The sequence below is a fragment of the Sinohyriopsis cumingii genome, chromosome 2, assembly GCF_028554795.1.
Source record: "Sinohyriopsis cumingii isolate HCF-2022 chromosome 2, ASM2855479v2, whole genome shotgun sequence".
Lineage (NCBI taxonomy): Eukaryota > Metazoa > Mollusca > Bivalvia > Unionida > Unionidae > Sinohyriopsis > Sinohyriopsis cumingii.
This window is the reverse complement of record NC_142962.1, coordinates 152396510-152410788: the sequence shown is the minus strand read 5'-3', so window position 1 is coordinate 152410788 and position 14279 is coordinate 152396510. Positions and strand designations below refer to the sequence as shown.

The following is a 14279-nucleotide window of genomic DNA, read 5'->3' as shown; positions in this document are numbered from 1 at the left end:
TATCTTAATACATGGATTTATCATATAAATGGATTAAAAATTGCGAGCATTATTGATTTTAATGGATTTAATTAGAACAAATTCTAAGTTACCGATTGATCTGTGACATATTCCACTTATACTTGAGTTGACTTATAACTGAATAAACATAGTATTAAATTTATTTTTCACATAATAGTATTTTTTGTTATTTTTTCTTTCATTTTCATTATAAACTAGTGACTGAATACACGTTTCTCTCTATCCTTACTTAACATATTGATTAAAGACAGAGAGTGGAAATTACAGCTACTGGATACCTTAATGATATGTGTGAACTGAAACACTATAAAATGCATTATAATTCTTTTTCAAGGTTTCAAACAAAACAAATGCATGTAAAAGCTAATATTTTTTAACAGATTACAGTACTGATGTTGATTAATCAAATGCTATTACATCTAGAACAGGGATCTCAAACACACAGCCCACCAAGCTATATCTTGTGTCCACAAAATGATTGGTGTCACAAGGTGTCATGAGAGATAACAAAGATGGTGCAGCCCTTGGGCCATCGAAAATACCTTCATGCGGCCCTCAGGGTAGTTTGAGTTTGAGACCCCTGCTCTAGAAACTAAACACAGTAAGAAAATGGGCGGAGTGGGGTTGTGATCATCATACATGGCTAATTTTTCATTGAATCTTTAAATTCATGGATTGAGGCAACAATGAAAACCATGAAAATTTCTTATACTACATGAACTGTTTCAAGTGTTTCTCATTAAATATTCATTAAGTTGGTAACTGTATCACCAAAGTCCACAGTCTGATATTGATACATTACATAGCACCTTGTGGACCCCAACCATCATATTACACCTGAGTGTCACTGTTATCTACTTGTAACATGTTCAAATCTTAGCATAAGTTACTTTCAATTTTCAATTCACTTGCATGTTCCAATATTAGAAAAAATAACAATCAAATACTGAATACCTTTCTAACACAATGTTTGACAATTAATACTTACAACTTTGTTATTCTTTGGATCCAAGGACTGAAAATGACGTGCGATCTGTAGTATGGCTTCCCGAAGGTCTACCAGTAATTCTGTCTGTCGGATGTTTTTGGCTTTACCAAAGTCATCTTCTTCCTGCTCTCCCCACAATAGTATATTGACTAGAGATCGAGACCGCCTCAGGTGTCTTTTGTTAAGTTGCTGAACCCAAAAAAATGGACACAATGATAACTGATAGCTTTTAATGCAGGAGTTAGGATTTTATTTTCCTGATGGCAATTGAACGCAGACAATGCAACTGTTATCTATTGTTGTAAACAAAAGTAAAGAAAACCTCAAGTGGAACTAAAAATAGGGTACACATTGTTAGCTAATGAAATACATCAATTTTTTAAATTCTGTCCAATCAATGAGCAGCATTCATATCTGGACATCAAGACTGCACCAAATTCAGACAGGAGAATATCCATTATAAATAACGCAATCTACCTGATCAACTAATGAAGAAACAGAATGGCTTCCATTTTGAAAGGAATAAATACTGCATAGAAGCTATTTCTTTATAAGTTTGCAAATATAAATTGTCAATTTTAAGATTTATATAAAGTTCAAATCACATCCCTGTCTTTTATTAAACGATGTTCTTGTCTTGCCATACAATAAAACATTTACTGTAATTGTCCGGTTGACATAAAGCTTTACAGATGTAACCAAAACAACATTTACAGCTGTTGCTGGTCTCAGTGGACATCACCTGGGTCTGGTCCATCAAAATGCATGTAAAAACCTCAGCAAAAATTTTTTAAATACCTCACCAACAATTAATTTTTAAAAAAAATTGTAAATAGAAACAATCTGTGTTGGAGTTAAAAGACCACATTGTTTCTCAAAATCACTCCCATACTACCTGCTTTGGTAGATTTTTGGCTGACTCTGGGTTTACAATGGTCCCTTGATCTGCCATGAGGTACGCTAAATGCTTGCGGCGATGTGTGTCTATCACAACAGTGGTCAGTGATCCAGCTACACGAAATGCCATCTGAAATTCAAGTTTTACAATGATTAGGACATCATATAATTCAATTTAGCAGCTTAATCAAATTCACACTAGAATTAAATTTTTGCACAAAGGAAATTGTGTTCTGAAATTAAAGTCAGAAAAATGGGCATTCTGGTGACCAACCATCTCCAGATGATTACAATGAACTCTGAAAACCCAAATTATATAAATGTGTATAATTAATTTTTTTTAAATCCAACCTTGCCTAGGAAATGTGTACAGCTAAAAACCATGCTAGAATGATGGGAATTCAGGGGCCACAACTCCTGTAAATAATATTGTGGAATTCTGAATCTCCAAATCATCTGAGGTCTCATCAATATAAAGCAAGCCAAACTGTCGGATACATGCAATCCTTGGTATAGGACCGCTGTAGCAGTTGACACCCCTTATTTTCCATTCTACTTAGGCTTCCTTTACCAACAATTACAGAACTCATGTAAATTATGTCATACTGAAAATATAGTTCATTCAAAATCTCATCAATATAAAGCTGAATGCCAGGACTGGCTGAAATCCAACAAACCAAAGTCAGGAGAACAGGCAACCGGGTGCAGAATTCCTATAAATGATGTCATGAAATGCTTGGAATCAAATTCCTTTAAGGTCTGATCAGTATAAAGCGGCATACCAAATTTGGTTGAAATCCCAAAAACCCATGACCAGGTTAGTTGCAGAATCTAATGTTTGGAAGTGAAACAACTGATAAGCCACAAATCCTCTAAAAGAAGGCTGAAAATTCTTTGGAGTTTTCGTCAGTATAATGTTGCATACCAAATTTTATTAAAAGTGTTCTTAGGATACCAAATTACTGACTTTGTCAAGCAGGGATCTAAACAGCCCATTCTGCAATGGAGTTATCTGCCCACCTAATGGGCAACATGTTGATAATCCATTACTTCCAGGTATACTATTTTCATTATAATTATTGGATGTGTCTGGATGTAATCCATCAATGTTTTACAACAAAAACTCAAACTAATCCATCTTTGTTTTACAACAGAAACCCAAACCGTTTTACATTAGCTCAGCAGAGAAGTGGATTTTGTCAAGTGACAACATCCTGATTTGTTGTGCAACATGCATCCAACCATTTTAAAATCTGGGTTTGTGAAGTTTGCAATTGGACTCATAAGCGAGTATAAACAAAACTTACTTTTAATTAGTTTTCTCAACTCGGTAGAAACGACAGTATTCTATTTTAAGTCTATGATTTATACATCTGAATCTACATTGATATACACTAAATGATTGCAGAAATAATGAAAAGTTTCTTTTTACTTCCAAGTACACCAGAAGTAATTATGAGTGCAACATCTAGTGATGATTAGGGAGAGATAACTAAGAAATCATAATCTCTGGAATGGACCCATTAAATGTGAATTTTTTATGGACGTTTGCTTATTTTTATATATCCCTATACTTTGTCCACATTTTTTGGGGAAGAAATTAAAGGAACAAATGCAGATGAAGTTGAAAGAGTTGTATTCCTTTGTGCCTATCTCCAGCTTCAAAAATGACCTAACACTCACCTCTATCAATTCATCGACATCTTGCACATCCCCTGGTACATCTGATAAAGCATTGAAAATTTGGGCTGAGTTGTTCAGAGTCTTCATTTCTAACTCCTGAAAGATAAACCATAATAACTATCTATCAAGTCAACGTAAATGCTACATGTAACAATGGTGTAAGACAATGTCTGTGACTGATAAAAACACACTAAAGACACTGATATTCTTGAACTAACTTACCACAATTCATGTATTTGTTTGTACTCTCAAAGTTTTTATATACCAAACAATTGTAATTATATTTTTGTTGTTGTTGTTGTTATAGGGTTTATCGCCATCTTTTAGCACAAGATAGGCTGTACATGGTGGACAGTATAAATGGTGGAGGAAGAATGTGGGAAAATCCCAGAAAGACCCACCAACTCATGAGAAGCTAATGGCAAGCTTTCTCACGTACCCACACTGGCCAAGCCCGAGACTTGAACCCACACAAACAGAGGTGAGATGGCAGTGATCTGTAATGGTGAGTGCTTTTGACCACTTGGCCACTCAGGGCCCCTATATTTTTGTAGATAGAACATGATATTTTTCATCAAATCCTTTAGATTTCCATACAAAAATGTTACAATTGACCTAAGTATATGTTTGATAAAATCTCATCTAAAATATGAAAAAATCTATTCATTTTGGTCAAGAATTTAATTAAGGCATAAAAGATATGACACAGGAAATATATTTTTCCAGCAGATACAGTGGAAAAGGTCTTTTTTGTATTAATGTTTTACACTTCTTGCTTTTTCTTGCAGTCTTCATTGTTCTTGTCATTATCAATGTTTTCATGCATGAAACAATTATTTTCACCTTATTCATGCTGACATATCCTATGCTTAAATTTATACTGTAATTACTTTCTAATTTATGCCGACTACACGTCAACTTTAAAATATAAATGCGTCAGCGAAATGTATTATAAAATATTGTAGATATAGTCTCTCATCAAGTGAGAGATAAAACACAATAGTCATTTACAATCCTGCAGATGGGCCTTTGATCATCTAATTTCATATGGATAATTTTTTTATTAAAAAAAAACAACAATCAACACTTATTCCTTGATTCCACCCATCTATTATCATTATCGGCAAGATTAAAGAATGAGTGATCATGGAAATGCTTGTCATTACAATATCTACTGTTTAATTACAAATGGACAATGGCAGTTATATTGTACAGACATAATTCTAGTCTGTCATTATAAAAAAAAATCATCATTTATAACCGTGCATTAAGGCCCTTTGATTATCTCATTTTTATTTTGTATTTGTTTTCTTAATTGAGAATCCACCCTTATTCTCAATCTGCACTTTCAACTGTAACTTACTGGCAAGACTACAGATGAGCAAGAACATGACTTTTACAACTCAAAGACGAAATCATTAAACAATATTGTCAGTGAGTACCCATTACTATTTGAAACACTGTAACACAGCACCATAGTGCAGCTTGCATGTTTTAAAACAAGATTTCGGAAGCCAATGGATATTTCTTCTCAAATAACAATGATCTATCAGTGCATGCCAAATTGAAAACCAGAGACCACTGATCAAAAAGTCTTGTTCTTTCATTACAGTAAACATATTAAAATACTAAAACAATGGCAGAATGAGGAAGTCATTAAGTGAATTGAATTTGGATGATATCTTGTTAGTGCTTGAACTCTTCATGCTTATTTTAAGATACACAAGTCATTATGTTTAATTCTTGGATCCAACTATATTTTATTTTCGAACGTTAAGAACATGTCTATATTACTGAAATTTTTCCAACTCTACCAACTTTGTGAATTTATTATTGTTCAGCAAATATTTTTGTATTTTCTATAAGAAAAAACTATACACACCTGCCCCCACATTATCAGCAGGTTCACAATTTATCCAGGCACACTAAAATGAGGAAGCAGTATATATGTGTTTTCAGTTTCTTTTGTAATACTGGCATTGGCTGTCAAATGCATTTTTTTAAAACCATTTATATTTATAATGAATGGCAAACCTCTTTCACCCTTTATATTTTGTTACTAACAGCATAATTTCCCCCCACTTCTGACTTCAGCATACTTAATTAGTATGTACCAATTCTACATAGCCATGCGGTGGCATTAAGTTACAAGGGGTCTGAATATAATTAAAAAAGGAATTAGTGTTTATTCTGAGGTGTTAGGAGAGTATAACTCAACAAAGCCCTTGTTATTGTTTATCACACACACACAAACAAATGCAAAAAAATCACAAAGATCTGTTTTGTTCTTTTAGTTTGTTGTGATTGAATTTATGAGGTTAAAGCTGTTGTAGGAACATAACTTGCATGTAACTTTCGCACCTTAACCACCTGCCAATGAAATGGATGAAAAGAAGAATTATTATCAATTCATGATTTATTACTGATCATGCGAAGACACACATTATTATTTCAACCAACACATCGCTTGAACTGGTCCAAACCTCACTCACAACACACATTATTATTTCAACCAACACATCGCTTGAACTGGTTCAAACCTCACTCACAACACACATTATTATTTCAACCAACACATCGCTTGAACTGGACCAAACCTCACTCACAATGTAACAAAGGTCCGTCCATTTTTTCTGAATCTACCACCCTCCTCCTGATAAAAAAAAAGCTCACTGAATCTCTCTTTCTGGATCCGTCTCCTAATCTCCTGAAGAGAAAAAAGTCTGATACATGGCAACATGATTATTCTTGGAGATTTCAACTTTCACTTTGACTGTCCTGGAAATAAGTAGCACGAAAAAAATCCTAGATTCTATTTCTATTTTCAAACTCAAACAGTTAGTCACAAATAAACATGGTCAAAGTTAAGAGCGGATTCTTCATGGACCTCATGATAATATTCTACTGTCTTCATTGGTGTCCCACAAACTTGCATCAGATCACCTCTGCCTTTCTGAGAGTAGTTAATGACCTTCCCTCTGCATTGGATAGTGGAAAAATTACAGTCCTCACATTCCTTGACTTGTCTGCGGTAGTTGACACATTAGATGATGATGTGTTATTACACCAGCATGTATTTGCATTCATGATACTGCCTTACTATGGTTCAAGTCCTACTTAGTCAATAGGACACAAACTGTGTCCATAAATGGAAAAAATTCCAGCACAGATGATCTATGTTTTGGTGTTCCACAAAGCTCTGCTATTGGCTGTGTTCACTTCACTTTATTCTATACACTCATCCACACTTAAGTGTCATAGATTGACATCTGGCATTTCACCAAGTGTATGTTGCTAACACACAAATATTCAAATCTTGCTGCCCAACAGAAGTGGAGGTTACTATCAAGGGCGTAGAGATGTGCATTTCCAATATAAAGTCATGGATGACATGTAACAAGCTGCAGATGAATGATGATACAAGTGAAGCCATCCTGTTCACCATGCAAAAACTTCTCATTCGGTTCCTTTACCTCAAACTATAAGTATCAGCAATACCAATACTAAATTCACAGTCAGTACAAAACTTATGTGTCACACTCAACAGTACTCATTACACCAACATGTCATGAACATATGCAAGACTGCATATCTGGAGCTCCATTTGCAAGTTTCCAGAGACTTACACTTCTCTTCTAACACTCATACTCTCACTGTTCCCACTGTTAAAATGAAGTCATACAGACAACATTCTTTTGCCTACAAGGGCCCAACTCTGTGGAATGAATTGCCCTAGATCTTAGACACAAGGACATTGTGATCTCATTCAAGAGTGCTCTTAAAACTCACCTATTTGGACTACAAGACCAGACTTAAAGACTTAATAATGTGTACTTCCTTAATTATTATCAGCATGCTTTTACAGTGTAATTTTAATGTCTGTTTTTGTAATCTTGTCGTATATGTTTTATGTCTAACTAATATTGTGATGCACATAGAGCTTCTCAAGATTAGGTTCTGTACTAAGTCCACATTATTATTATTATTACTATTATTATTAATAAATGGAACAGTAGTGTGTATGAACAAAATGAGTAAACAATTATCAGTTTATTTTATATGTTAATACAGTTGGTAAGTATCATGCGGCAGAAGAGCATTTTTGGATCTGATCCCATTATTTCTCATAAAAGTTCAGTACCTAAAAGCAATAATTTTTCATACTCTGACCAAAATATAAAAAAAAAATGAATAGAAAAGAGGACAAATACTGTGAATTTATTATTTTCGCATGGTATCAATTTTCTTGGATTTTGTGCTTACTACAAACCATGAATCAAAATATGCAACAAACGATGATCCTTCTGTGAAAAGAAATGAATCTCTTCTAAAGTCCAAGGAACCCCAAAAATAGATATCCACAAAAATAAGCGCATTCACAAAATAGTCAACTCATGTTACAATCACATTCATAATAACATACTATTCAATTAACAATAAAAAATCAGTCGTAATAAATGTACACCCTATTAAATTTTACCATTACAAGGGATTATTTGAATTATGACACCAACAAATGTGCAAATTGCCTACATAAACTGACCAAGGCATAAATTCAGCTGATGAGGTGTTAATCCTTACTGTAAAAGAGACTATTCATCATTAAGAATTTCTGATCTTACTGTAAACACATTCATGCAGCTGAGTGCATAAAATGTGTGATGATAATTGGAGTGGGAGTAACATAATCATGTATAACATGATAGGGATATTTTTTGCTGATATATTTTAAAAACATGGGAACAAATGTACCACAAATAATTATATGATGGTCATGTGTTTAAAGTCCTCTATGCTGATATTAGTAGGGTATGGTTGCCTATTGGGTCTCAATGAGCTTGACCTTTGGTCAAGATATGTGGTCTTAACTCATCTTAATGTGCAGAAAGCATTTTCTTCTTATTAGATTTCTTCCCATGGCTGAGATCTTGGACCTTTAGATCCCTGAATCAACAGGTTTCTTAACTACCCCAAGTGTAAGTTATTCACCTTTTGTCAGACATTTTCCTTCCACAACATGAAAGTCAAAAGTTACCCAAAATGTTGTTGAAGGCATAATGTTACCAACATAAATTTCTGTGCAAAAATTTTTTTCTTCTTTTCAGTCACAGCAACTTTGACTATGGAACTTTTAAACCAAAAATTGCCAGGCTTTTTCCTTTGCCCATGTGAAAATGATCCAGAGAGTTTGGTAACTGTAAATGGTGGGCAATTCAAGCTACTGTGTGTAAACTATTTTCTTATATTCAGTCACAGTTACCTATAACGTTGACCTTTTGACCAAGAAATCATTAGGATTCTCCTTTATCCCAAAGTGCAAGCCATCAACAAACTTTGGTACATATTGAAGGAAATGGTAAGACTGATGGACAGATGGAAAACTGGACTGATGCTGGACAGCTGGATGGATGGACAACATCATTAGATCATGCACTCTGCAGATAAAAGTCAAATAAACACCCTTCATATTCCAAGTGAGATAGGAAAGAAAATCGTTTATTGTAAATTAAGTTTTTCTGAGAATACTTACCTGACCATATTAATGTCAAGAAAACAACCTTCTGAACCCAGTGAAGTCTTTATAGACTTCAAAGCAATATCATACAAGGAAAGTAAATCTTCTGGGAAGCTATATAATTTGAGATAAAAAAATTCTCTGTCAATACATTATACAATTACATTAATGTTTGGAGATTAGATAAGACAAGTAGGAAATCCATTAACAAACAGCCTCTACCTTAGTCACCCTTTACGGTACAATATGACTGCATCCACAAGAAAAAACAAACCACTCTCTAGCACAGGCAGCACAACCAGGAAACTGGATACTGACACCATACTATGAGGTTAACCCCTATAGGTCTGAGAACGAGAGTGTTTCATTGCCAAGAAAAGCTTCCAAGCAAATTATGTACCTGATATAAACAATAAACTGTCCTGCTGTCATCAACAGGGTGCTGTTATCATCTGGGCAAACATCATGAATGAGTTCCTTGAGATTTAATTCTCCTCTCTGCAAAAGTCAGATCACATAGGTAGAAACTGGACAAAGTGATCTGTATATTCTGCTTGAATGCATCCACAATATTTCAAATCAAAATCATGCATTTAAGAGCAAGTGTTGCAGAAACTGCTAGAATCTCATGACTGGAGATGTACATGAGATATACCTGATCCAGCGTGATCTCAGAATACAGTGATATACTTGAACCATAAGGCCAGTGCTTGAGAGGTTATATCCCGTTTTCCGACCTTGACAAAGAGATGCCATTGCCAGGCCCCCCCAAACTACTTTCCGTGTGCCTATGATAGCACCTGAGCATGCAAAATAGATCCTGCAAGCTCATCTCCCCTGACATATTGATCAGGTGAGAACAATTGTCTATATTTTCATTGACTATGAAGGGCTTTGGAACCTGCAGCAACCTTTTCCTGGCAAAGAAATCAGGATCCAACATCAGGACAACCCATCCAATAGGAACTGAAGGTACTCTGGGTCAAACAATGTGTGGAGGAAAGACAAAACCCAAAACCCTTCCCAAGGTATCAATGGCCCAGGTCTCAGAGTTCAGGAATGGAGAGATGGGCATTTTGCAGTTCCACCACATTGCAAAGGAGCCTACTATCACATGGTCCCACAAACCTGGTGAAAATGACTAGATTAAGAGACCACTCGATGTTCAGGAGCTGACCTCTACTTGACAGAAAGTCAGACTGGATGCATATCATGCCCAGAATGTGAAGAATCCGCATAGAGATATGCTACTGGAAGCACCAACGTAGAAACTCCTATAAGCATGGTTCCAGTGACTTGTTTTAACCCCTCATCTTCAAGGAGATAACTGTCCACCATAGAATTTTTGGAGATTATTTAGATCATCCATCTGTGGACCAGGTTCTTCCAGGCACAGGAAGCATCGAGAACACTGTTCATCAAAAGGAGGCCGACATGAAAGTTCCTCTCTACCAGATTCTGCATGCAACTGGCAGTTGTGAAGTTAGGAAGAAAAAATCAATCCCAAATGAACAAATTTGCATCTGTACAAATCATAATCTCCAGTTGGGCCATCAGTTTCAGAGGCAATCTAGGTAGAGAGAAAGAAGCCCACCTTTGCCTATCCCCAACCTTTGAATAACATGAGTCCTGAATCCCAGACGCCTGACAGACACCCATCAACATTTGAAATTTTCAGTGACTGTGGGAGAAGCTAGAATGAGGAGTATCCAACATCCTCATCAGCATCGACACAAACCTTAAACTGGAGTGCTTCACTGAATGAAAGCAGAAGGAGGCACTTGGCCAACGACATGAAACTGAACTCCATCCATATTCCATTATCAGACTGGAATTCAGTTTCAAGGCTGTCTCCACCATCACAAGTAGGGTTATCCTCATTTGGGATGCCATTATGTAAAAAATACCCAATGAAAGGGATGATACAATATCCCCCACATGCATGGTGTGACACCTATACAATGGTAAAGCCAAAAAGGAGGGACCTGTCAAATCATATTCATTAGATTATAGGTATCAGACAAAATGTGAAGAATCAGAAGGTTGGCTGGACCAGACAGATGGATTGCTGCAACCTGTCATTAAACATGAAGATGTCTGTGTCCTGACACTCCAAAATCATCAATCTCTGGTCTTAGTTAATAAAAAAAGACTGGATAGGCCAGTTGATAGCAAGATGGTACAAGTTTTGTGGATGGTAGAAGCCACCAAGATCATTAACACCATGCACCTGGTCTTACAGGAACTAAGGCCCTGTATGCATGGGGTGTAGCATACACCCAGGGGGCTGCCAAATTAAGGAAGTACATTCTCCCATATCATCATAATCTGCTGATGAGAGTTGTCAAGAAAGTCAATAAATAAAATTGTCAGAAGCCAGTTCTCAAAATTATGCAGATATAGGAGTGATTGTAAGGTATTCCATTGTCCCATCCTTCCAATTTCAAACTAACTGAAGAGATGGTCACCATCAATATAGTCTTAACCAAGGGTGGGTGGGGCCATCACAGAATCCCCAGTGATGTTGTGCACAGATTGATTGATTGATTTAGGTTTTAAGCTCAAGTGTTCAATTTCAGGATGACTTCGATTTTGAACTTTACTCTTTGTCGATCTAAGTCTCCCTAGACCCAAGATGCAGACACTGAAGGACTTTAAAGATGTACAGTTGTTGCAAGCAAGACATATCCCATGCATGTAACACAGAATTTAAGCAATTACATTTGGTATAATTCTATTACCATCGTTTCACCTAAAATGACTATAAAGATAATAAAATAAACAAGTGAAATTCACCAAATAGTTGCAACTCATCAAGGAAAGGCACCTGAAAAAAAAAATCCATAAAATACACATCAGGATTCACAAGCCAAACCATAACACCTGGAACATGTGACTTAAAAGTTGGCAAAAAGTCTACAACAAACATGGAAAATAAAACAATATTGAGCAAAGAAAAAAGAAATGTTACCACATAATGTAACAGTACAAAAGCTCTCAAATGGCACCAACTTCACAGATGGATCACTAAGAAAAGTTGGTAAAACTGAATTGTCTGAGATGTATAAATCATACATTTCATACAGTATTGCAGCAAAAGCTAACTCTGCAGAACATCTGATACACGCAAAGCAGCTAAAGGTGGCAAGGGGAGGTAATTATTATAGCATACAAGAAGATTTACTTCCCTCAGGTGCCTTTTTTGAAGTCTGCATTATGTACAGATAAGAAAGATGAACTGGATTTTGGAGGTAGAAAAGTGAATGTGGTATGCATATAACTATGAATTCAAGAGAGAAAGGAATATGGTATAATACTGCAATATCAATACTTTTTCCAGTAAGTTAATCTTACATTAATAATTGTTATACTTTTTTCAGTAAGGAAATCTGAAATTAATATTTGTTAGTAACTACAGAATATTGGAGAAAATGAGTCATATAAAGTAGAACACCTTTCCCATTTCTCTTCTATCCTTCTATCAGTAGATGTTGTGTATAGCCTAACAATAAAGATGACTCATGCCCCAAAAAAGGCCTAAATCGATACAATGACAAATGCAATACAACAACAAAACAGATTGTAACCAATCTGGGCATTTTAACAAGGACTGAACATCAAACTATTCAATCAATATACCCGAGATATGCATGTATAACTCTTATCATAATGAATCAAAGAAAGCAACCACTTAAATGCTCATGTTAGGTGTGTTATGTATGTTACTGTATGAGTAAAAGTACCTTCATTTTAAGCATGCCTAGGGTCATCTGGAACAGGACTGTCGATCCTTCATAAAAGAACAAGTCCCAAATGCGGAGTAGAACCTTCATGTGTACTACACTTGCAAACAGGGTGAGGAACCAATGCAAGCTAATAAGGGATAATTCTGAAACATGCATGACATGCAGTGTTAAGAATAAATATCAGCATTTCTTAAGTCTTAGTTACTATTTAATAGTATGCATGCCCTAATTGAAAAGAAAACATGACACATCTTTTAATCAATTTTTTCTTTAACTTGAGAATTTCTGTCTTTAGGTACATGTAGCATCTTAATCACAGCATACAGGTCAACCTTCCCTTCACCACCAAATGGATGTAAATACAAATTAGAGAAATCAGATCCTGACTGGATACGAGAGAGAGGCAACCATATCAAAGGTTGTAATGAATATATATGAGGAATACTAGTGTTGCACATTCAGTTGGGGATTGTGGGTTCTCAAATTTTTTTGGTCCAAAGTCACTAAAATCCTAGCTTTCTGTGCAAACTCAACTGATGGTCACCAGTCTACAAACTCAAGTGATGGCCACTAGTCTACAAACTAAACTGATGGTCGCTATTCTACAAACTTAAGTGATGGCCACTAGTCTACAAACTAAACTGATGGTCACTAGTCTACAAACTCAAGTGATGACCACTAGTCTACAAACTCAACTGATGGTCACTAGTCTACAAACTCAACTGATGGCCACTAGTCTACAAACTCAAGTGATGGCCACTAGTCTACAAACTCAAGTGATGGTCGCTATTCTACAAACTCAACTCATGGTCACTAGTCTACAAACTAAACTGATGGTCACTAGTCTACAAACTCAACTGATGGTCACTAGTCTACAAACTCAACTGATGATCACTAGTCTACAAACTCAACTGATGGTCACTAGTCTACAAACTCAAGTGATGGCCACTAGTCTACAAACTAAACTAATGGTCGCTATTCTACAAACTCAACTCATGGTCACTAGTCTACAAACTAAACTGATGGTCACTAGTCTACAAACTCAACTGATGGTCACTAGTCTACAAACTCAACTGATGATCACTAGTCTACAAACTCAACTGATGGTCACTAGTCTACAAACTCAAGTGATGGCCACTAGTCTACAAACTAAACTAATGGTCGGTATTCTACAAACTCAACTCATGGTCACTAGTCTACAAACTCAACTGATGGTCACTAGTCTACAAATTCACTGATGGCCACCAGTCCACAAACTCACTGATGGCCACTAGTCTACAAACTCACTGATGGCCACTAGTCTACAAACTCACCGATGCCCAATATTCTATAAATTCACTGGACTGCTCCGGTGGCCTAGCGGTTAAAGCATTCGCCTTGGATGTGGGAGGTCACAGGTTGGATCCCCGACGAGTCATACCAAAGACTT

At 35.9% G+C, this 14279-nt stretch overlaps 1 protein-coding gene across 3 annotated transcripts in view; it reads right to left on the bottom strand.

Annotated features, from left to right (window-relative positions):
- Positions 1-14279, bottom strand: part of LOC149806102 (small G protein signaling modulator 3 homolog) — a 105385-nt gene that overhangs the window by 48331 nt on the left and 42775 nt on the right. For all 3 annotated transcript variants that reach the window (XM_089950996.1, XM_089950994.1, XM_089950995.1), the window contains exons 9-12: positions 12848-12993; positions 3590-3685; positions 1905-2036; positions 1010-1198 (exon numbers count right to left, since the gene is read on the bottom strand). In XM_089950996.1, the coding sequence (XP_089807122.1) occupies positions 1010-1198; positions 1905-2036; positions 3590-3685; positions 12848-12993 (563 nt within the window). The remainder of the gene's footprint in view (positions 1-1009; positions 1199-1904; positions 2037-3589; positions 3686-12847; positions 12994-14279) is intronic.